Source organism: Denticeps clupeoides, chromosome 8, assembly GCF_900700375.1.
Source record: "Denticeps clupeoides chromosome 8, fDenClu1.1, whole genome shotgun sequence".
Lineage (NCBI taxonomy): Eukaryota > Metazoa > Chordata > Actinopteri > Clupeiformes > Denticipitidae > Denticeps > Denticeps clupeoides.
The window spans coordinates 17,241,599-17,266,376 of NC_041714.1; the positions used below are offsets into that span (position 1 = coordinate 17,241,599).

The 24,778-nt window shown below is 44.5% G+C and overlaps 1 protein-coding gene and 6 non-coding genes across 9 annotated transcripts in view; 2 read left to right on the plus strand and 5 right to left on the minus strand.

Moving 5' to 3' along the window:
- The window catches only part of atrnl1a (attractin-like 1a), a 174,525-nt gene that overhangs the window by 20,989 nt on the left and 128,758 nt on the right, over positions 1-24,778 (minus strand). For all 3 annotated transcript variants that reach the window (XM_028988979.1, XM_028988978.1, XM_028988980.1), the window contains exon 28: positions 19,446-19,553. In XM_028988979.1, coding sequence (XP_028844812.1) covers positions 19,446-19,553 — 108 coding nt within the window. The remainder of the gene's footprint in view (positions 1-19,445; positions 19,554-24,778) is intronic.
- On the plus strand, positions 3,363-3,433 carry trnag-gcc (transfer RNA glycine (anticodon GCC)). The gene has a single exon. It is a non-coding gene; the product is annotated as a tRNA-Gly (tRNA).
- trnag-gcc (transfer RNA glycine (anticodon GCC)) lies at positions 3,684-3,754 on the minus strand. Its single transcript has one exon. It is a non-coding gene; the product is annotated as a tRNA-Gly (tRNA).
- On the minus strand, positions 5,271-5,341 carry trnag-gcc (transfer RNA glycine (anticodon GCC)). Its single transcript has one exon. It is a non-coding gene; the product is annotated as a tRNA-Gly (tRNA).
- trnag-gcc (transfer RNA glycine (anticodon GCC)) lies at positions 6,081-6,151 on the minus strand. The gene has a single exon. It is a non-coding gene; the product is annotated as a tRNA-Gly (tRNA).
- trnag-gcc (transfer RNA glycine (anticodon GCC)) lies at positions 8,485-8,555 on the minus strand. The gene has a single exon. It is a non-coding gene; the product is annotated as a tRNA-Gly (tRNA).
- On the plus strand, positions 12,000-12,070 carry trnag-gcc (transfer RNA glycine (anticodon GCC)). The gene has a single exon. It is a non-coding gene; the product is annotated as a tRNA-Gly (tRNA).

The window sequence follows — 24,778 nt, forward strand, 5'->3', positions numbered from 1 at the left end:
AGCAGCCAAGGATCACGAGCCGCGGGGAGAACCGTCCAAATTAATCAGCCAAAGCAGGCCTGTGGAATAAATCAGGTATAATGAGTGGGCAGGAGGACAGAGACAAGAAGAAAGTGAGAGCCTGGGACTCGTTCCGTTTCTGCACGGCCAGCCAGCTTCCATATATCCAGATATTGGAAGTGCTAATTACGGGCCAAGCTCTAAAACACATGGCGGGATGCAATGATTGCTGCGGGGAGGACTTGGAACCTGCGCTGAGTCTGATGCTAAAGTGCTTTGACTCAGCATGACATGACACTATAAACAATTATTCTGATTCAGCTTGGAATAGACGCTTTTTTTTCCTAGTACCTACAAACAGAAAATGTTCCCAAGGATTGGATGCAATCTGCATTTTCCAGCAAAATAGCTAGATAAACCCCAACTCTCAGTTGCAAAGGCTTATCTCTGTTTGGCATCATATCAGGAACCACCTCTAGATGTTCTTAATCGGTGGAAAAGGTCAGCTATTGCAAAACATATTTTGGGTCACTGGGAACCGGTGGCATTACAGTTGTGGTGTCTCGAGCACATACACAATTTTAGCTCACAAATTTTCTGAATGTTAACTGAATGACACTTGCTGCCATTGTGTTTGCTGAGTAACCCTGAACGACTCCAGGGTGGACTTAATTTCTGTAATTTCAGGTTGTAAGTCACTCTGGATATGGGCATCAGGTGAATGTCATGTAATGTAATATGTAATGCAAACGCATGGATTGTTTTGTTTCATTATTAAAACTCATTTTCCAGAACCAATGCTAAAAAGCTAAATGCAAAAGACTGTTGCAATGCCATGAATAGCTCTTGACAAAATGATCATTTTTGATTGTGTTATAGTTAGCCTCTAGCAAACAAGCCTCTATGTTTATTATAGCACCCCCTTGTGGTCTCCAAAAGCTGTTATTCCAGACTATATTAAAGAGAGGGCCATCTGAAGGAATCTGACAATGCATATTTGAGTGGTTTCCCATTTTAATAGATCAGTGCCTCAAAATAACACCAAAGAGGGTTAATGCCATTTATAGTATTCAGTGGAAGATCAAGAGAAAAATTAAGGATGAGAGGAACGCTGAGATTCTCTTCTATTCACAGCCCATGTCAGCCGCCCCTCAGCACTAACTGTCACTTGGAAAAGCGTCCAAGCGTCCAATTGTAAGGTTTTTAGAATGACAGCCTGAATGCTCTCACCTTAATTGTTTGTCAGCTTGGGAGGGAGGTTGATAAGCGTGTGTCTGTGTTCTTATTTCTCATTTCTTTTAACCCTGCCACAGAAAGTCCACTTGCCTCTTCTCATCGGTGTGGCCCGAATACAGAAAATAGTTTTACTCTCCAAAAGAAAGCTTATGAAATGCTATCAATCTTGTATTACAGCCAGCATTCAGGTGTCACACCAAACCTGCGAAGAGGACCAAGGGGAAGCTGTTAAAAAGACGCCGTTATCACTGGGAGACATCAGGCTTAAGCACCAGTCGAAACCAGTGAGCGATTCTGTGAGGAGATAAAACGGAGAAATATGCACCGTGATAAGTGATGCACATTTACAGTGCAAGCGAGATCATACAAAAGCTGATGGGAGCGAGGATTAGCGAAGTCAGAGGGAGGAAAATAAAACTGGAGTCGGAAGACGACAGCCGAGAGAAGAGGTGGTCCGGAGCAGACAGGAAATGAGTGGAGGTGACAGGAAATGACAGCCACTGGGAAACGAGGAGAAGGGGGCGGGCTGTCTCAGGATCAGGGTTTAATGTGTGGTGCGTTCACGGCCATTTCAAATGCTAAAGAGGGGGACGATGCAGTGTAACACACACACACACACACGCACATTCACAACACACACATTACTCAAAGCAACACTGTAACGTTCACTAGAAAAACCAATTCACATTTATGGCACAAAACCGCATATCTTAATCTAAAATTCATAAAGAGCGGATTCTATAATGCATTGTGCTGCATTCATCATTCTAAACGATAGCAATTGTGATGATTTATAGCTTTGAGCTGCTGGAAAATAATGTAAATAATACATTATCCTCTGATAGGTTTTATGGAGTATCAATCGTTTAATTCCTGACGCTGTTGTTATAAGGGGCTATTCTAGGGCTGGTGTGGCTTTCATTTATAATCCGGGGCAAGTGAGGCATGTTTTCAATCGCTGGTTATTGTATGCATACATAACATACAGCGGTCACTGTTATGAGGCTGGAGAGACATACAAACACGTAGGATAAATTGTCCAGAATATCCTGCACATGCATTTTATGTTATTCATACAAAAGCTTACAAATGAGTTTTTTCTCTGTCATGCATCCAATCCTAATATGTTACCATATGAGTCTTTCTTGAGTGTTAACTGTGTGTTTATGTAAAACAAGGACATGGAACTATGTTTTATGGACTGGCTAGCGCTCATTTTATTACATAATAAAGAAAGGGCATTTTCAGTAGCTGCAGATTTATGCCACATTCTCACCAGAGAGCAGCAACACTGGTGTAAACCTGACACAAACACAAATACCAACGTCCCTGGGCCATATCATGACTCGCATACACAGACGTTACTTGACGGGAGCGCTTGTGCTTGACCGGTGTAATAATGCGGCGAGGCGATAGAGGCCGTCGGAGGAAGGAATCGGACGGTCTACTTACCGCTAAAGAGGTGAGGGCTTTTAAATATTTATTAGGCGACCTCTTGAATATTCTAACAACACAGAAATGGCTCTGCACCTAGGGCCACAACCTGGTGAGACCTGCTTAATTCAGCACACCGGAACAAAATACATCACCTAGCCGCATGGACTGCCTGAGGAGACTGTGTGCCCTGTGCCTGCATACTGGCAGAAGAGTGGGTCTTAAAGACCAAGTGGCATGTAGAACAAACAACATCTACGCAAGTCTGGAGGGACTGGAGCTTTTGCTGGCTGGAAACCTGAAGACGTGAGGACAACAAACATTAGACTCTGTTACAGTCTTTTCGTTCTAATTTAGGGCGCATGAAGATGTGGTCCAAAATTCAAAACGTTTTCAGTGCAACCCCAATCTGAACAGTCCTATCAGAATCCATGAGAAATGTACGTCACCACAGTTCCGTGCAGTTGGGACACCTAAAACAATGGCGACTTTGTCCAGTCCACACTAACTTCTAAACAACTGGACAACTGTAATGTGTGTGCTGGTAGAACCAGGTTCCCCACCACTCCTTCACAGAAACACAGATCAACCCCCTCTCAACCAGAGCTCCGCCTCAATGCCTCTGCTGATGTGGCCATTGGTCCCTGCAGCTTCACTTCACAGCTGGAGGTGGGATCCAGCCTTGCAGCACAGCATTGGTGGTTCAGTGGTAGAATTCTCGCCTGCCACGCGGGAGGCCCGGGTTCGATTCCCGGCCAATGCAGCATGCTTTTTTTTTTTACTTTTTCTCATCAATCTTACAAATCACATATACTTAGTTTATATTTCAGAAACTTACTTACAAGAACAAGAAGTGCCAGAACTCATGCACCTTTGTCGTCATTTAAAATATATAGTCTGTCCCTGTATTTGCTTTTGCTGTTGAGATGTGGTTGAAAGGGTAAATACTTGCACAATTCCCACTTGTGCAACTCATAAAGGATTATCTTATCTTATTTTTAAAAATTTTACGCTGCATTGGCCGGGAATCGAACCCGGGCCTCCCGCGTGGCAGGCGAGAATTCTACCACTGAACCACCAATGCTGGGCTGTAAAGTCACATCCCCCCTACCGCTGTGAAATAAAGCTGCACATACCAAGCGCCACATCAGCAGAGACAGGGGGCGGAGCTCCAGCTGGGAGGGAGGAGGTAGGACGGTGGGTGTGCTTGTATGGCAGACTTGAAGGAGTTGTAGGAATTCATTGTTGGAACACGATCTGTTGAAACTCTAAAACATCTTCTGAAAATGTTCTTTCTGGGCATGATGGAGAATGTGACAAACTGTGCACATTCGCCTATGAACCAGAAGACCCAGGTTCAAACCCCAATTCTATCATTGTGTCCCTGAGAAAGACACTTATCCCTAAGTTGCTCCGGGGGGGATTGTCCCTGTAACTACTGATTGTAAGTCGCTCTGGACAAGGGCGTCTGATAAATGCTGTAAAAGTAAATGTAAGACATTTGACCCTGAGTGTCCCCAGAGGGACTTTCCCTGTAACTACTGATTGTAAGGTACGCTGGATAAGGGTGTCTGATAAATGCTGTGTTTGTGAATTAAAAATTTCCTACTAGTAAAAACAAAAGGAATTTAGGTAAAATTATGCTACGAATGTACATGTCAAAGTAAAGCACAACGAAATGTGTCCTCTGCATTTATTGAGCAGTGGGCAGCCATGAATTGTGCCCGGGGAGCAGTGTTTGGGGATGGTACCTTGCTCAATGGCACCTCAGTATCACCTTGATGGTTCAGGATTTGAAATGGCAACCTTCTGTTTACAGGCCCACTTCATTACCCACTAGGCCACCACTTCAGGCCAGGATCTGCCATTTCTTTTCTGTTTTTTAAAGCTTACAGCAGTGAAAATGTATTACATCCACTTCTTTGTCCAATTCCAAATCCTCGTGTATGTGCAGTGTTGGTGTGGTGTTGCCATGTATTTTACACTATAGCCTGATGTAAATAAAAAATTGCTTATTTTTTAAAAAATAGACACTGCATTACCCAGGCCTCCCTTGTGGCAGGTGAGAATTATACCACTGAACCACCAGTGCTGGTCTCAACAAAAGAAAATTCTCCTTCCTGCTGTGACGTCAAGCTGCAGGGACCAGCTCAAGTTAAGTAAGACTAGCAAGTCACCGTGCAGTCCATCCCGCCCCCTCCAGCTTAGCTCATGTTCTAAAAGACTTTCACTGTTATAGAATGTATTAATGTGCTATGCTGCTTGCACTGTGGAGCCATCTGAGAAAATGGGGTGTGTCCTGGATTCAAAAGACAGAACCACAGTTTGTGGTTTGTGGACATTATATATTCCAATTTCTGTCTTGATTTCATAAGCTTATACTTTACATACTCTTATTAGTCTGCAGTCATGCTTTCTGTTAGAAAGTGACACCATGAATTATCATTGTAGATCGAAGAACAGGGTGTGTGCTCTACAGGGACAGACTATATATTTCAAATGAAGACCAAGGTGCATGAGTTCTGGCACTTTTTGTTCTTGTAAGTAAGTTTCTGAAATATAAACTAGGTAATATGTGATGTGAAGTAAAAAATATGTGCTGCATTGGCCGGGAATCGAACCCGGGCCTCCCGCGTGGCAGGCGAGAATTCTACCACTGAACCACCAATGCTGTGCTGCAAGAGAGGATCCCACCTCCAGCTGTGAAGGGAATCGCCACATCAGCAGAGACAGGGGGCGGAGCTCCAGCTGGGAGGGTGGAGGATGGTGTGTGTGTGCTTGTATGACAGATTTGAAGGAGATGTAAGAATTTGTTTGTTGGAACACAACCTGTGGAAACTTCTTCTCAAACTATCCTTTCTGAGCTACAGGCAGAGTTTGATAAACTGTGAACATCTGCTTATGAACGAGAAGACCCAGGTTCAAACCCCACTTACTATCATGGTGCCCCCGAGCAAAATAATTACTCCAGGGGGACTGTCCCTGTAACTTCATGTTCTAAAACACTTGCACTGTTCTAGAATGTATTAATGTGCTATGCTGCTTGCACTGTGGAGCCATATGTGAAAAGTGGGGTGTGTCCTGGATTCAAAACACAGAACCACAGTTTGTGGTTTGTAAACATGATATATTCCAATTTCAGTCATGGTTTCATAGCCATATACTTTACATACTCTTATTAGTCTGCAGTCATGCTTTCTGTTAGAAAGTGACACCATGAATTATCATTGTAGAATGAAGAACAGTATGTGTGCTCTTCATGGACAGGCTATATATTTCAAATGAAGACAAAGGTGCATGAGTTCTGGCACTTCTTGTTCTTGTAAGTAAGTTTCTGAAATATAAACTAGGTAATATGTGATATGTAATATTGATGAAAAAAATGTAAAAAAAAAAAAAAAAAGGCACGTTGCATTGGCCGGGAATCGAACCCAGGCCTCCCACGTGGCAGGCGAGAATTCTACCACTGAACCACCAATGCTGGTTTGAAGAAGAAGGTCCCACCTCCACAAGCACCACATCAGCAGAGACAGGGGGCGGAGCTCCAGTTGGGAGGGCGGAGGCAGGACGAGGTGTGCTTGTTTGATAGACTTGAAGGAGTTTACTTTACTTTACTTTACTTTATTTGGCAGACGCTTTTATCCAAAGCGACTTACAATGGGAAGACACCAGCAATTCTCGTTCGATTTCTATAGAATATCGAGTATACAAACTAAGAGCCCTGATAAGGCTTAGACTTGTCATTGAAGAGCATGCTCGGAGTGTTGGGTGCTAGACTAAGAAAAATTATAATGTATTTATACATTTTGTATTTGTTTGTTCAATGTGTATGCATGTGTATGTGTTAGATTTGTCTGTAATATTTTTGGAATAAGAGGGTTTTCACCTTCTTCTTAAAAGTGGTGATAATCTCAGCTAGTCGTGTGGAGGAGGGCAGGTTGTTCCACCAGCCAGGGACAACAACGGAGAACAGACATGATTGGAATCGGAGACCCCGTGAAGAAGGAATTTTTAGTCTCCTTTCGTTTGCTGATCTGAGAGTGTGCAGGAGTGTAGCTAGGTAGTAGTGTGTTGATGTAGGAGGGCGCAGTTCCATTTACAGCCCTGTAGGCAGCATCAAGGATTTGAACTCAATGCGAGCAGCTACCGAGAGCCAGTGGAGGGAGGTAAGAAGAGGTGTAACATGGGTGTATTTTGGCTGATTGAAAATGAGACGGGCTGCCATATTTTGGATCATCTGGAGTGGTTTTATGGTGACTGCAGAGGCTCCAGCCAGGAGAGAGTTACAGTAGTCAGTAGTAGTTACAGTAGGAATTCATTGTTGAAACTCTAAAACATCTTCTGAAATGGTCCTTGCTGAGCTACAGACAGAGTGTGACAAACTGTGCATTTCAAACTAGTAAAAAAACAAACAAACAGGTAAAATTGTGCTAAGTATGTATATGTGAAATAATTGTCATTATGAAACACTTCACACGGTGACACATCAAAATGTGTCCTCTGCTTTTAACCATCACCCTTGGCGAGCAGTGGGCAGCCATGACAGGCGCCCGGGGAGCAGCGTGTGGGGACGGTGCCTTGCTCAGTGACACCTCAGTATCACCTTGGTGGATCAGGATTTGAAATGGCAACCTTCCGATTACAGATCCGCTTCGTTACCCGCTAGGCCACCACTGCCCCTTTACAGGTCTGTCTTTTTCTTTTCTTTTTTTAAAGCTTACCGCAGTGAAACTGTATTATATTTTACATCCATTTATTTCTCCAATTCCAAATCCTTGTGTATGTGCAGTGTTGGTGTGGCGTAGCCATGTGGTTAACAGTACAGCATGATGTGAATAAAAAAATCTTCTTTTATGAATTTCCTGGCTACTCCCCCTCCTCTGCTGTCTTTTGTCTTGTCACCCATTGTTGGAAATACACAAAGAAACTCAGCTAAAGAATCCCATAGTGATGTAGATGTGGTGTTGACTCCACCTAGATCCTGTAAACACTTATCAATAAGCCTTGACTCCTCAGTACAGCAGTATTATGGTGTGGCTGTAGAGGTATTTGTCTGATACTTCCTTGACTCCATCTACGTTGAGCCAAATGCAGATAGCAGTACAAGTTGAAATTGTGTCAACTTTTTTGTACCAGTTTAGACATCATGGTTGAAGGGGCTGGGCTAGACTCTTATCAAAAAAGTGGTAGAACAAAACAAGAAGCATCTAAAAGTATAGACTGCATTAGCCGGGAATCTTATTAAGACAATAAGAAGGCTACAAGTTAATCTAAATATTGTCTAAAGAGGAAGGTGCTGCTGTTTGAAATTGCTCAGTGACTGATCTGTTCTGACCTCCAGGGGAAGTTCATTCCACCACCGAGGGGCCAAGACGAGAAGAGAAGAGTCTAGATGAATGTCTTGCTTTTACCTTCAGAGATGGAGGGACCAGGCGAGCAGTACTGGAGGCTCGGAGTATACGAGGTGCAGTGTGAAGTGTAATAAGGGCTGTGAGGTAGGATGGTGCTACTCCATGTTTGGCTTTGTAGGCCAGCATCAGTATTTTGAACCTGATGCATGTAGCTACTGGGAGCCAGTGGAGGGAACGTAGGAGTGGGGTGGTGCGGGAGAATTTGGGAAGGTTGAAGATCGTGAATTATCATTGTAGAATGAAGAACAGGGTGTGTGCTCTACAAGAACAGACTATATATTTCAAATGAAGACAAAGGTGCATGAGTTCTGGCACCTCTTGTTCTTGAAAAGTTTCTGAAATATAAACTAGGTAATATGTGATTTGTAAGATTGATGAGAAAAGGTAAAAAAAAAGGCTATGCTGCATTGGCCGGGAATCGAACCCGGGCCTCCCGCGTGGCAGGCGAGAATTCTACCACTGAACCACCAATGCTGGGCTGCAAGAGAAGATCCCACCTCCAGCTGTGAAGTGAAGCTGCACAGACCAATAGCCACATCAGCAGAAAGTGGAGCTCAAACAGAGTAGACAGTGTGTGTTTGCATGTGTGTTTGTATGTTTGTGAGTGGGAGGGAGCCCGAAGAGTAGTAGCCTAGTGGGTAACACACTCGCCTATGAACCAGAAGACCCAGGTTCAAGTCCCTCTTTCAGCCATTCAGTGTCACCATGGGGGACTGTCCCTATAACTACTGATGGTAAGTTGCTCTGATAAATGCTGTAAATGAGCAGGAGAGGTTAATGACTTCAAAGCTGCCATTTTTAATGTTGGTAAGATTTCATAAACACCCATAACCAAGTTTTTTTCATATTGACTCTAACTGTGTGTGTGGGCCAGACTAATTGGACCTCTGCAGCTGCTTGTGGTCCTGTTGTCCACTTTTACCAACTGGATGGGTGACAGCTGACCAAACAGAGCGTTAAAAAGTTCAAAATGCATCAGCAGCTATTCATTTTCTCCGTTGCTTCCTCCTCTAAACAAATTTAAGCCTGCTCTATCATTCATCTGCAAGGTTTTAATATTATTTCCCGCCAGGTCCCAGGAACGTGGCATGAAAGGCGCAGGATGAACCACGATGAACATCTCATGCTGAAGACCTGCTCAATCCACACAGCTGATGTTTTCCCTGTCGGCTGCACACCAGCAGGCCGCGAAGAACCCGTCTCCAGCTGCCACAACGTATAATGCCCCCCCCCCTGAACCCCGGCCGCGGGGCTGTTGGACACGTCAGCAGCTCGTGGCAGGTTTACTCACACCTGGCAGCTCGGCAGGAAGTGCCGGTGCGGGTCGGTGCTCAACTGTGCCGGAGTAGTGCTGAGGAAAAAATGATGCTTGCCTTGATTAAAGCTGAAGGGGCAGACAAGTAAAAAAAAAAAAAAAAAACAGGGCAGGTGAGTTGTGTCAGGATTGCCCTGAAGACCTTTCCTTCATTTTGCTGCGCCTGGCAAGAGCACAGAGCACATCCCCTCCTTGGGTGCTCCTCTGGCCTTTTTATCATGGGAAAAAAATATATATATATATATATATATATATATATATATATACACACACACATACACACATACATACATACATACACACACACACACCTCAGTACGCATTAGAGCCCAGATAAATTCTGTTGTAAGCTATTTTAGCCCATGATTGCAGCAAACTGAATGCCGCTACCTCCTTTGATCAAATTGATGCTCACATCTGGCACCGATGATTATTAAAATGCGTGTTTCGCCTGCGCAACTCAACTCGTGCATTTTTCATGTACCCGTTTTTTAAGCTCCAGGGGTACAAAAATGCACAACGCTTCCTCACTGGCGCTAGCACCCCAATTCCTGAACCCAGCCGGGTCGGCTACAGCCATCCAGGATAAGGGCGTCTGATAAATGCTGTAAATGTAAATGTATTGTGTCCATAGACTTATTCTACATTCATTGGCCATGCAGGAGTCATGCATTCAGCTAGATGCAGTACCTAGAAAAGCCATGGGGGGCAGCATGGTGAACAGGAAAGAGTTACAAAGAGTTACGTATATGGCTCACATGGTCCATTAATGGTTCCAGTTTGTAACCCTCCAGACTGATAAAGTACTTAAAAAAAGAATTGCAGGGCCACCAGCTACAGTCACTTTTGACTTCGTTCTTTTTATATCAGTTCAGATGTGACTGCATCATTGTGGCTAAACTAAATAAAAGATTGGTTGACTGATCCAATGGGCTCACTGAGAGCCCCCCACGGACCACCGTATTAACAGCACAGCCACTATAGACAGATAGTCAGCACGAAAAACCCCCAGCAGGCGCAGCCAGAGCGCATTCACGACCGAGCCCGGCCTCAGCACTGTCTTCTGGGAGCTCATTGTGGCCGACACCAGTGGCTGAGTCAAAGTCCCCTAAGATGGATTTATTAGCTACATTGTCGATGTGAGAAAAAAAAAAAATAACAACGTGAGACCGGCCGGGGGCCGGGGAGATTTTTCCAAATTTCCATTTTAATCTGAGCTTTCGAGAAAAGCGAACAATCCCATTACAGGCCGCGGAGCGGCGAGGGCTGTCTGCCGCCCCTCGCCCACAACAAATTAATCATCTCCCTAATGCCTCCTGAAAGCCCAACTTTCTCCACCTACACACCTCATTCGGTGGGCGGGGGGGCATTTTTCACTCCCCTCACCGCTATTAGCCTTCCGAGATTGATGTGTTTTCTGGCCCGCGGACGGCGAGTGGTCAAGGCTCTCACAGTTCGCGCCGTTCCATGGCCCATCATTTTTGAAAATGTTTGCTCCGGATTCACTATTGATCTTGTTTTCCTCCCCCCCCCCCCCACCGCTTTCTTTCCAATGAAGCCGGGGATATTGATTTAAAGAAGCTGAGGTGAAACAAAGCAGCACACCTATCATTAAGGACTAAAAGAAAGACTTATTAGGAAAGAAGCGAGCACCGGGCCTCCATTACGCAGTGCTGGCGGAGCGACGATTCCCAGATGAAACAAGCAGGCCGGCTCGGCCCAATTACCGCGCGGCGCAGACGTAGGTAAGACTTGTGCGGTGTAATTATTTAGCAATTCAGATAGCCACACCATGCATCCGAAGGGGTTTTTATTTTAAATATATATCGAGGGGTGAGGCCTCAGAATCGAAACCTCTGAAGTATTCCTCACTGCTTCTTTATCTGCGCGTCAAGAAGGGCAGTAATCAGCATCAACGTGGATGCTAGCGGACAAAAAAATAAATACAATTTTCAGTGCGTGGACCCCTGACGTTCCCGGGGCTAAGTGAGCGTTTACGGCCCACTGCCGTGGCTCATGGATCGTGATGAATTAGACTGCATTTCATTTAGCAAACATGGCAGAGGTGGAAGCTATTGAGGTATTGTGATCTAGTGTGGGATGATTGGACCCAACTGGCCAGAATTTCGACACAACTGTGTCCAAAACTGCATCTATATACCCCAAGGATATCCGCACCCTCATCCCCCCTTCGTTCTTCCTCCATCCACATCGTCAGTACCCCAAGGACCAAGCTCCACACAATAGGGGGCAGGCATGTTGCTCGGTTGCTCCCCGCCTATGGAATGCCCTCCCGGATCAGGGCTCTGCAGACTTTTTAAAAGTGCATACCCTTGTTGTTGGTTTAACTTTTGTAGCACTTTGAGATTTGTTTGAATGGAAAGTGCATTACAAATAATTTACTTGACTTTACTTTACCTTTATCCAAAGCGACTTACAAGAGGAAGACAGCAGCAGCATAAAATGTATTATGATTATTAAAACAAAAGAGGAGGTTCTGAAAGTGATTGTCATTGTGATACACTACAGCACAGCACACAGTGACGCAACAAAATATGTCCTCTGCTTTTAACCATCCCCCTTGGGGAGCAGTGGGCAGCCCAGCATTGGTGGTTCAGTGGTAGAATTCTCGCCTGCCACGCGGGAGGCCCGGGTTCGATTCCCGGCCAATGCAGCGTATGTTTTTTGGGGCAGTGGTGGCCTAGCGGTTAAGTCATCTGAAGGTTGCCAAAGTGCCACTAAGGATGCTTTCGTACTTTGTTTCAGTCATCTGCAGCCATGTCACTTTTGTTTTCTATTTATTGTACATAAAATTCTTCTGTAGGCCCGCAGTATGACAGTTATGCACAATGTGAGATGCATTTTTATTTTATATTTTAAATTGATGATTATAGCTGTTGTGGAAGGTTGAATGTTCACTTTTTTGCATTACATTAGACACACCTCTCCAAAACCAATTGATGTGAGAATAAAGGGTAGATTTGTAAAGTGTACCGAAATGACCTAACTGAATCAAGTCATGGTGAGAGTCACCTCTGACAATCTTCTATTGTAAAATATGTGTGGTGTGATGCACGTCTTCAATCATTAACCACAGGAACAGTCCCATCGCAGCGACTGCAGAGTGCATTCATAAACCTGGTTCCCCTCGTACTGTATGGACAAATATGGAAGAGCACTCATTCTAATCATATCTCCCATCGCACTGCAGCTCGTTAATGGGGCTGATTGATGCCTGTTTTATGACCCCTGATCTGCAGGGCTATCGAACTCCATCTGGTATCAGCGGCGGTGCGGGTCGGTGTTGATTACATGTGGCTGAGCAGACAATGAAGAGCAAGCGACCCATTTCCACCCAAAAACACTCTTTTATTCTCATCATGTTCAAGCATACATGTGACCATTAGTCTACTTTCACCTTTATAAAATGCTGTGCATCTTATTAAAGCAACAGTTTTTCATAAAAATGTGTCTCTGTGTGTGTGTATACATGTATGTGTAAATATGTATGTGTGTGTGTATATATATTTTTTTCTTAAATAGTCGCTTAGCAACATATCAATATGAAGAAAAAAAAACACAGCTGTGGCTCTAATATAGAATTCAAGTGATATGTGGACACCAGGTGTGAGGTTCTCAAGTTTATTACAGCTACCAGGAGTGGATCAGCCAATCAGATTTAAGACCTGTAACAGACAGTTACATCACAAATGTTGAATTTTGATAAAATAATAGTACTGCAGATAAGGTCCTTAGAGAGGGCCTATCAGATGTATATGTAAAACCAAAATTTGCCTATATGAATCTCACCCTTCAATATTTAAAACTAACCTGACTGTTAAATATCTTTTCGTATTCATACTATACGTAACTATAGTAAGAACTGGAAGATATAGGGTGTAAACTGTCAACAGACACCATATATTCTGGCTGTGTCCTGTTACAGTATGATACAGTGTTCCAGGAAAAAGAGAAGGCCTATCGAGCTCTTCCTACTCATATAATTAACACGGACGTGTCAATTACTTGCCAGGCAGGGACTCTGTGCCTGGTCGTGCGAGTTCTCCTGATGCACGGCCTGAGAGGCTCCATTAGAGCCACGCAGTATATCTGTGGCTTATCATCACGTCGGGCCTGAATAAATCAGGCCGAGCCCCTTCGGCCGAGTGACGTGGCGACAGGAACAGCTGAACATGAGAAACGGGCAGGCCGTTTCGGAACACAGACGAGAAGGGAAGAGGGAAAAACAGATGTGTGGACACAGCCTCTCTGCGATAAGATTATATTTATTGGTTCATTAGACTATTTTTAGTTGACGGCGCAACGGCTGTAAATGTTCCGGTGCTCTCCAGCTCTCATTAAACGGTCAGGACATACGTGCGGTACAAAAAGAAAATGCTATTTTCGCTCTTCCCAGAGCACCCCCGTCCAGATAAAGACTGGAGCACCTGCACCCTGTGGTCAGCGGACTCAGGAAAATTGTAATCCCGACCGCTGAAAAGAAGACAGGACTTGTCGGACAGAACCTCCGAGGATTTAACGTCTATTCCCTTTAAGCCCTTTCACGCTGTCGGGAGGATTGAGGCGTGTTGGAAAGCGGTCGCCGCGGTGGTGGCGGTAATTACCGACCCGTCAGAAGGCGGCCTGACCTCACCCGGCCCTACCAGCTCCCCTCCAAAGGATAAAGGACAGGAACAGCGGGATCAGAAAAACAGAAACACAGAATGATGGAGGTAACAGAGTGAGGCAGAGCAGACACGCATTTTAATGTTCCAGTCCAGTCCAGCCACACAACATCCTCTCTTCTCATCTAGAATGGGGGTCGGTCTCCTCAAATCAAGCAGATGTTAATAAGAAATACAGAGAGTAAACAGAGAGACCTAATTTTCATCCTTTCCGTCATGTCTCATTTTATTGAATTAACGGCAAAAAAAAACAGGAGATCTATTGAGAGAGACAGGCAGGACAGTAAGGTCAGGACCACACTGACCTCAGAACCTGCTACGCCCCATGAGTTTTTGAAAGTTTGATTTAATTCAAACTGAGGAGAGGAACACTGCTGGAAAAAAAAGGTTTGGGGAGGACACTATAAACCAGGATTGGTCCGTCTCTTCTAGTCCAGCATGTATCACTCTCCATCAAGGAACCACATTTACATATTTACATGTATCAGACGCCCTTATCCAGAGCGATTTACAATCAGTAGTTACAGGGACAGTCCCCCCCCCTGGAGCAACTTAGGGTTAATTGTCTTGCTCAGGGACACAATGGTAGTTAGTGGGATTTGAACCTGGGTCTTCTGGTTCATAGGTGAGTGTGTTACCCAGTAGGCTACTACCACCCTGAACCAAACCAACTGAACTATTTTGGCAAGGAGAAAAGCCCTTCAGCTGCAAAGTAGTCCGTAAACCCCGAAGCAGCTAAAAATGTCCTACCTGACATGGTCACCCTATGCAGCAAAGAGATCATGTGTCAATACTCAATCATCTGTCAAGTCGAAGGGCACTACTTTCAAACTGGTGTTTAGCGCAGCACTAAATGTGGGGCATTCTTTACCTAAATAGACAGAACAACATTTCATTTCTCGCCCATCAATACATCAATACATCATACAGCAGCCAGAGGACGAAGGAGATTTATTTATGTCAATCTTGATGACGCCCTTTGGTCAGTTTAAAAGCGGTGCCCTCAATAGTCTTCTTCCAAATGTAAAAGGAAAAACTTCACTCTCTGTGTGTGAAGTGTGTTTCTCTCCTCATCCTGCTGCTGACACTCCACAGCAGCTCCGGACCCGTCGTAAATCCCCCCCAGTCGCTCCGCCCGGCCCTACACGTTGGGGCGTTAACACACGGCATTAAAACAGACCTCACTCGTGGCTCCAGCCTCACGGACGCGCGCAGCGCCATCGATCTGTGGAGCGGGGGGGCGTTGGCAGGGAACGCCGGACACGTGTGCCCTGGCGGGGAGCGGCAGCGCTACCTGGCTGTTGCACAGGTGTCGCTGTTACCGAGGTGATTTACGCCGATGGCTCGCCTTGTTTAACAGCACTCCCGGGGTCGTCCGGTGCGCCGTAATGAGACGGTGGGCGGAGAGGAGGGGGGGGTGTGATTTAGTGAGAGAGCTCTATGAACTCTCTCTGTTGCGACTTCAGGAGATGTGCATTCTGGCCATCAAGGCTTGGAAAACACTAAAACACACAGGAGCATTCTGGGTCATTCTTCTCCCTTCATAGGAAGATAAAAACCTGTAATGCTGACTTATATGCATTATACAATATTTTTTGTACAATATTTACAGTCTATGTCTTACTTTTTCCATTTTTGACTGGTTTCGGCACATTGTGCCATTTTTACACTGCAGAACAAAGCTAAAGCCTCAAAACTATGAAATAACATTTGAGAGACTGCAGTGAACAAAATAAATGTAAACAAATCAAAAATTTTAGGCTCTTCAAAGAAGTGAGCGTTTGCTGTGATGACAGCATTTCACGCAGTCTTCCAACGGTCCTGAAAGCGTTCCTATGTTGAACATTAGTTGCTTTTGATCTCACGAAGCTGCTTATGATAATAGCGTGCAGATCAATCATGATGGTGAAGTGAGGTGAACAAAATAGTTTTCTTCGGTTAGAAAATGCTTCCTGTATTAGATTCTTCAGAAAAGCCTCCGTGTTCGTACCCGGGATAGAACTGATGTAGACCACCAATCAAAGGTTTGGACACATCAGGTCACGCTGAGCTCTTTGCCACTGTTTGCCACTGTCGAACATTTCTGCCCAGCATTCTTTGAACCTTCATGACCTCAACATTTGCACAAACCTCGAGTGGAGCCGGTGCAATCAAGGATGCGTCGTAAACAGAGAGCGTAGCACAACGCATGATGAAAATTTATAGTAGAAGTTATTGCGTTCTTCATGATTGTGCTGTTTCATACTAGGAAAGAAATAATTACGAAAAGGTGCTTATCAGTAGGAATTCAAATAGAAATGTACAGTCTGTAATAATTTAAGTTATTAACAAAAAAAGAAAAAAAGAGAGTTTAATTCGAACGGACGTGCCTGAGAGGAGAGAAAAAGCCGGTCCTGATCCACCAATACGAGCAGAGATAATAAACCCATTCTCACGGTGATGCTGTGGGCTGCCGTCATTTCGAGTTAAGCCTCTCATCTTTTTCCCTTTAAACACGTTTTCACCCATCACCCTTCCCCTTCTAAAGCAATCCGACTATAACAATATCCATTCAGGTTATTCACTGACTTTCCAATGGGAAGCGTAATTGCTCTGTCAGGCCACATCCACCTGCAAAATATTATAATATCACAGTCTGAAAGAACTTTTATAAAAAAGGAACTTTAAAGAAAAATGGCAACAATTTAAAACATATATGTGTTTGTGTTATATATATAATTTTTTTTGCTGCAGCTTTAGTCCCTGGTGGCAACTGAAAGGGTTTTCTGGCTTGAAAGGGTTGACTACCTCTGACAGCGGAACAATTAAGAGTGATCGTTCTGGGCTCCAGAGGCTCTCTGCAATCGGCTCTGGTGCAGAGCTCAGTGCGCGTTGAACTCGCTGCGCCAGCTAAGGTTGTCCTGGCATGTAGAACACCAATCTGGCCACCCCCCCGGGTCCATGATTAATATTTAGCAGAGCAGCAATTGCACAGGAAATCATTCATTGCCACCCGCCGACCTCCCAGAAGGGACGATGAGAACCTGATCGTTGCACTGCAGAGGGTCTCCAGAACAAGGGTCATCAAATATGTGTTCCTGGGATGAGTATGACTGTCTATACTTCCATGGAATTTTCTAATGGTGCCCACACATCAAACTGAATCAGTGATACAATCACTGGAATAAATAGACTTGAATAAGTCCAGACAAGTTGCAAAAGGTTGAGAATTCAACGTCATTTTAAGCATGCGCCACTACAGGGAGCTGCCTGGCTGTGAAAATGAAAACCAGTTATCAGATGACTGATAACTGGTAGTAAGAAATAATGGTTACCTCAGTCAGAAGCTAAATCTAATGCAGCTACCCTCTTTCTCTTTCTCCTATTTCTTCTTTTCGAACTTCTACTTACAACTTGATCACCCAGCAGCAGCGCAACATGCGAAATTTCCCCCCAGACTAAAGATTCTGTTCAGGAGTGAAGCTGCTACGATAATCGGTCTCCATGCAGGTCCACCATGCAGACTACAGCCTCTGCAGTAGAACAGGACATTACACAGCCACATAACCATTACATTTACATTTACTTTTACTGCATTGATCAGACGCCCTTATCCAGAGCAACTTACAATCAGTAGTTACAGGGACTGTCCCCCCCCTGGAGCAACTTAGGGTTAAGTGTCTTGCTCAGGGACACAATGGTAGTAAGCGGGACTTGAACTCGGGTCTTCTGGTTCATAGTCGAATGTGTTACCCACTAGGCTACTAACACCCAAAGTTGGCAAAGTTGGCCTGTGTGTCTGTGTGTGAGTGTGTGTCTTTTAAGTCTAACTTGCATGTTAAATGTAACGTCCCTGAAAGAATTTCCCAGTTTGGACAAAGTTAAGTCTACGTCTTGAAGGATTTTTTATTTTTTGTCGGCTAGCTCTCCTCGCCCCCTTTCTCTTTTCTTTGCCACAGTGATGCAAGTTTGATTTTGAGCAACTGCTGAGTGGAAGACAGAGGCACACAAACAGCTGTCGCAGCATATCTGACTTGGGACTAAAGGTCTCGGGGGCGGTGAAGATGCCCTCAGCCGACACATCACTCATGACTGACAGCTGGGTGACACTGATAGGAGGAGCGCCACAGAGGGAGAACCGAGATTTGACCAGGCAGCAGCTTTCAGAGGCAGAGAGAGACACCTGGTCTTATTTCTACTAAAGCCATAAAGGAGAGGGGTGGTAGTAGCCTAGTGGGTAACACACTCGACTATGAACCAGAAGACCCAGGTTCAAATCCTACTAACTACAATTGTGTCCCTGAGCAGGATACTTAACCCTAAGTTGCTCCAGGGGGGGACTGTCCCTGTAACTACTGATTGTAAGTCGCTCTGGATAAGGGTGTCTGATAAATTCTGTAAATGAGTCACCGCGTCCCTTTATTTGCGGAAAAAGGTCATACATGAAACTGGTGGACATAACAGCGGTTAACGGAAACGGAAATACATCTGGGCTTTAATTCATCAGACGCCAGCCTAACGTTATACATGCCATGGCCAGGTTTGAGAAGCTTTAGAAGACTCCAGAACAATCTAGGGGGATCTTCAGGTTTGACCAAAGACCACTGCTGAACAAATGGTTGCTTATAAATCTGCCTAATCAATTTTCTAGTTCTCTCACTTGTTTTTGCCTTAAAACATCTCAATACTTTTGTCCTCGTTTCTGACTTGATCGTGTATTGTCATTGACTGGAGAGCGGGTAGAGTTCTGAAGACTGTGGCTGGAGGAACGGGATCACTTGTTATGGCGTTGGCAGGGGGGAGACTTGCTGGAGGAAAGTCCAGTTACATGAAAGATGCATGAAAGACACCCGGCCTGTCCACCACAGAGCAGTTTATCAGCACCGGCTGATGGCGATTGACTTGATTCTTGTCTTGTTGTGGCAAAATGTCAGCCGTCACAATGCACAATCCACTGTTTTTAAGACATGGTCTATTGTTGGGGACGCCGTGGTCTGTAAGGGTTCTGTTCCACATCTGCCGGGACTGATGAGAATTTTGGTTAGCAGACACTCAAAATGTCCTGCTTGTCTCAGCAAATGAGCATGAAATCTGATGGCTGTGGACAGCTGAGCAGTCGAAAGGTCTCGTGTCTTTCTTTAAATGAACGGATGAGTATCGGACCACAAGCATGTTAAGGAAGAATTTTGGGGGGGGGACTCTTTAACCGTTTCAGCATGTGCATCACGGGCCAAATAAACACGGAGTGCGGTGAGACTGTGTGAGGCTGGCTAATTGTCATCACTCTGGGTAAACGGCGAGATTACAAGCGCATTAGAGGAGCTCTGGGAGGCATCAGCAGACATTAGCGTCCCATGTCACGCGCGTGCCGGCGTAGGCACCCACCTCCACCTGCTCGGCGAGAAGCTCCGCGTCCTCCGCCACGCGCCCGAGCTCCACAGCAACCGAGGCGAAGGGCCGACTGGCCATCTGCTGCCGCTCTCGCATTAGCTGCTGCGGAGCGAAAAAAAAACAAGAGAGAGAGAGGGAGGAAAGATGTCATTAATAAGAAAATGGCAGAGGCTCTTTATGGCTGCGGGTTAGAAAAAGAAACAGAAGAAAACAAGAGCAGACAAAGGGAGAATGGGAACGATAACACACACTTATACACATACTCTCACACACACTCTAAGCACACAGTGCTGGACGTATATTTTGTACCCGGTTCTGACGTATGTTTTTAAGAAGTTAAATTTACCATCTAAAAAGGCTGGTCTGGCAAAAAAAAAAAAAAAAACAGGGAGATAAATATTTACAGGCATGTACAGAATCCAGGGTCCAGTCGATATCAGGTCTCATTTTTCTCCAGACTGGCCCTTTAAAACTGCTTATGAATCCTTAAAAACAAAAACATGTTTCCAGTCGTCAAGTTTTAGTCTGATCCACGATGCATTCAGCATGGAACATCGCACTGCCAAGTGTTTGGGTGTCTCTCCTTTGTCTTCACCAGTACAACGGAGCTCTGTAATCGTTCTCGAGCTCCAAATAAGCATAATCAACACTCAACATGTCTCATCAGAGCTCTTATGTGTCCTCCTCGTAAAGACACGACGATCACAGTGCACCCTACTGTATTCTGATGGTTTGAATCTTATCTCCATGCTCCAGTGCGGTAGGACGTGGGTGCAGGTTTGGAGCTAAATTATCATTGTGGCATTCTTATGAAATTCATACCCTCCTTCAGAAGGGAAGGAGGGTATGGGCTACACCAAGATGAGAAAAAAGACAGCCCGGTAGAGAGGATTATGCAGAAATTGGTGGGTGCAATGTCAAAATAAAGCTGTTAATACATAGACGCTGCTTATATGCTGTCGTGGACTGATTGACATTGCTTGGGAACATGGATAAAGGGGGAAGAGCCTCCATTGATGAATTTGTCCCAATGATACCTAATGAGGCTCTGGATATTTGTAATCTTAACTATATCGCATATTTTGGCGATGTAAGGACAACATGTGTGAGGCTATGGACACTAAAATTGATATTTTTAAAATAAGTTCAAGTTATTCACGTCATAAGAGTCATTATAGAGTTAATGATGTCCTTCGCTTTGGGTCCACTAGGTGTCAGTAAACTAAATAGGTGGGAATCATCAGGCAGGTGGCAGGTGTTTTTGGACAGACTACTGTACTGTCTTTGACCGCTAGCACTATTGCCAGGCTAACCCTGCATCACACTCCTATGCCACCATACTCGCCATTTGTACGTTCTGTGTTTATCTACTGTCATATTATTCAAAGTCTGAACACTTTGTGCACTTGGAACAATAAATAACGTACCTTATTCAAAGCAGAAATGCCTGGACAGCATTATTGAAGCGGAGCACGTCAATGCACACTTACCCCCAGCAGCTTTAAATAGAGGCGTGGCTGCTATACATGTCATGCATCTACAAAAAAAGCTTTAACCATACTAAGGAGCATTTAAACAGCACGCACACAAAGCCAGATCTGGGATTCTAACTCGCAACCTTGGAGGTGGTAGGTCATCATGTGAGCCCCACTAAAATCAATAAGCTCAATGTGTAAAATGAGGCATGTTTGCAAATCGATAAGACACACTGGGAATGAGGAAAGATCCCTTTTTTATGTAATCTGCTACGTTCTATGCATGTTAATGCTGGTTAAGAAACACATCCATGGGCACAACAGCGTGAGCAGCGTCAGTGTGTGTTAGCGATCAGATGCCCGGCGCAACGGCCCATGTTATGGCTGTAAGGCAGCTGAGCGTCCGTGGCAGTTAGCATCGACTTGGCCCTCCGGGGCGAGAGTGTGAGGCAGCGGGGGGCTCCGGTCAAGGTGAGAGGTGGGTGGATATTCACGACGGCGGCTAAAGCTCTCGTAAAAAGGTGCGAGCTTTACAGGTCTGCCGTACGAATGGGACTCATCGAGTAGAAAGTGTGTTTTATGTCTCCCGGCGTGCCCTTCATACGACCACAGGGACATGATGGGGTCCATAAAATGCATAATTAATTTCTAAACACTGTAAACAAGGCACCACCATGGTAAAATTTACATCAGGCACTCCCCATACTGGACCACACACTGGTCTTGCATTATATGCTCATACATACATAATAAATATACTGTTTTCAGGAACATTACATAGAGAGCATGAAAACCATATGTGTAAGAAACAAAACAAACACATGATAATATATATAAAACAATTTAGATATAAAAGATATATATATCTTTTTACCTTTTGTAAGCATATTTTTTGAAGCATAGATGACGATATTTTAGATTTGAAAGTGAAAAACATTTGGAATGACGAGGAATCAAAAAAGTTTCATTTTTTTAAATAAATGAAAATATACATGCTGATGGCCAGAAACACACACACAAACAGAACTAAAGGCACACAGCATAATGTGGGTTTGAATGTAGGACAAGGGAGTGACAAATAAAGGAACTTAAATATAGTCCATGTGATGAACACACACTTCCTACACTTGTTGGACATAAAGATTATGAATCAATTCAATTGGTGCCACCTGGAGTACCAGGGCCACTGTGGCATCAACTGAGCCTTTTTGCCACCAACTGCTTCTGTGTGTTTTCAGCGTTAAGTCTTTATTTATTCAAATTATTCAACTTTATTCAAATTATTCAAATTTATTCAAATTCTATTTCCAGTAGAAAGAGCTCAAGAGATAACATTTGGCCCAAAATATAACTTATCAAGTTCTCACCACTCAGCAATAACATTTATTGTAATTTCAGCTACATAGATGTACAAAATGGCATTTCTCCAGAACCAGGTGTTACATTTAAACAAAGTTACATAAGGACATTAAAGCTTATAGCAAACTTGCTTATTTAATCTCTACTTACTATTATTAGGGTGGTAGTAACCTAGTGGGTAACACACTCGCCTATGAACCAGAAGACCCAAGTTCAAATCCCCCTTACTACCATTGTGTACTTGAGCAAGACACTTATCCCTAAGTTAAGGGACTGTCCCTGTAACTACAAAATGTACGTCACTCTGGATAAGGATGTCTGATAAATGCTGTAAATGTACTATCCCAGTGTCCTTGAGCAAGATACTTAATGCAGAGTAGTTTTAGTGGGACTGTCCCTATAAGAACATCAGCTACAACGTCATCTCATGTAAGTCACTTATGAAAAAAGGGACAGATTTTTTTAGTTTCATAACTAAGCACAGAGATTGGAAGCCTTCAACAAAGACTTCCACCAATATAACACACAATTCACACACACTTCCCAAAATCCTCAAATCTCCTCTCTTGTGATTACATATCACATCACTTTAGGACTAGAGTATCATGGGAAAAAACAAAACCACATTCTCTATCCCTCTGAACCCACAGCACACCAGGACAGAAAACAGCCAATGATCTTCCAGCTTTCACCTTTCCTTCCTCCCTTCATGTAAACACCTTATAATGACTCTTTTATTGATATTCATACGCAGTATTGTCCGCAGTACCCACTGAGAGCTGGAGGTGTGTCCACGCCCCCATGTCTTTGTCTTGGCTGGCGATAAGGTTGGAATTTTTAATGGAATGAGCGCTGAGGCGCAGACATTGATATGATTTCAATTAATCATTTATTATCTGCTTATTAAAAGCGCCAGCCGGCCCTTGGCCGTTGAGTCCCTCTGGACTGATGATAGGATATTGCCGGACTTTTAGCGCGTCGGCCTGAAAGGCGCCCCTCAGACATGATGAACGCGAACACCAAAAGAGCCCCGGCCTCGGCGCTGACGTGCTGCTGCGGTGCCACAATGGAAGATAGCGGAGCATAATTTCCGCCGAGCGCCGGCGTGGCTCTCACAGCGAGACGCTGTTTACTTGCCAAGCAAAACGAGGCAAGAATAATCACGCCTTTCAGCCGTGTCTCTGCGTGTTACTGGCAGGAAGTTTGAGGGACGCAAATGAAACGTGAACGCCAGCCAACATGGCGGAGGGCACTCGAGTCGGCAAACCCCGGGTGCCGTGGAGACGGGAAAGGCCACGGCAGCTGTTCGAGGGAAAGACTCGTCTCGGAGGCTTCTGACAATGACTCGCTCACGCTAACGACGTTCGACCCTCGCGGTAGCAATTAGCATGGAATTCTGGCTCTGAGATCCAGCGGTGGGTCAATGTGGCTGATCTATGATACGACTCCTGAAAGATTGAACTTCGATTGGCTCGTGGGAATCTGGCTTGGTCGGTAGATCGATCACAAAGGGACGATCGCATCTAATGATGTCTTCCACTGCCTGACTGGGACATGATTGTCACTAAAATGCCTGGAATAAAAAGGGACGTTACAGACAGGACTTTGATGTGCTTGCTGCAGACATTCCAACGAACGAAGGCACAAAAAAATTGTCTGTTCATTCCCCCACTTATGTTGATTGGTGATATTTGGCATGTTTGACACTATACAATGATACCCTTGAGCAAGGTTATGCTCACTAAGGGTTAAATGCAGAGGACACATTTCGTTTGTGTCACCGTGTGCTGTGCTTGCTGTATCACAATGACAAAAACAAATCACTCACTTTTTCTGCTTCCACTTGGGCCACTTTCATAATGAATACCTGATTACAACCTCTGCTACTGTCAACCTCTGCCGTATTTGCAGATGTCACAAGGTCACAGGTTCTGGGCTCTCAACTGCCCTCTAGTGGAGGCATTGCTTAACACTGATTCCAGTGTAATTGGTATAATGACTTTTTTGGTATCAATAATGAACCATAAGGCATCCTTTATGGGCTGTATTTGAAGACTGAATGCATTGGAACCCGCTCCACAGGGATGTTTAATCCTTTAAGGTTCAAGTTTATTCGTTGCAACGTATTGTTTTTTTTCTCTTCTGAACCTGGCTTTTGCCAATAAGGAAATAATATGTGGTAAAAATGTAAGGGATGGTGCTTTGTGAAACCTGATGTAAGACCTAGAGCCGCTGTAATTACCCATTAGCTAGGGTGTCTCATAGATCACTTCCTCTGAATGATCCAGCCCATGAAATGGAGACACAGCCCCAGCACAGACTGGTTTTCATGATCCGACTTCGCCTCACTTCCTGCGTCGACTCTCACGGGTGTTTTACTGACTAACTGAACGCTTCTACAGACCTGACACGGTCTGGCTGTGCAAATTGCCAGCGATATGATAACCCAGAATGCAAAAGTAATCTGTTGTGCGACCTGTTCCACAATCTAAC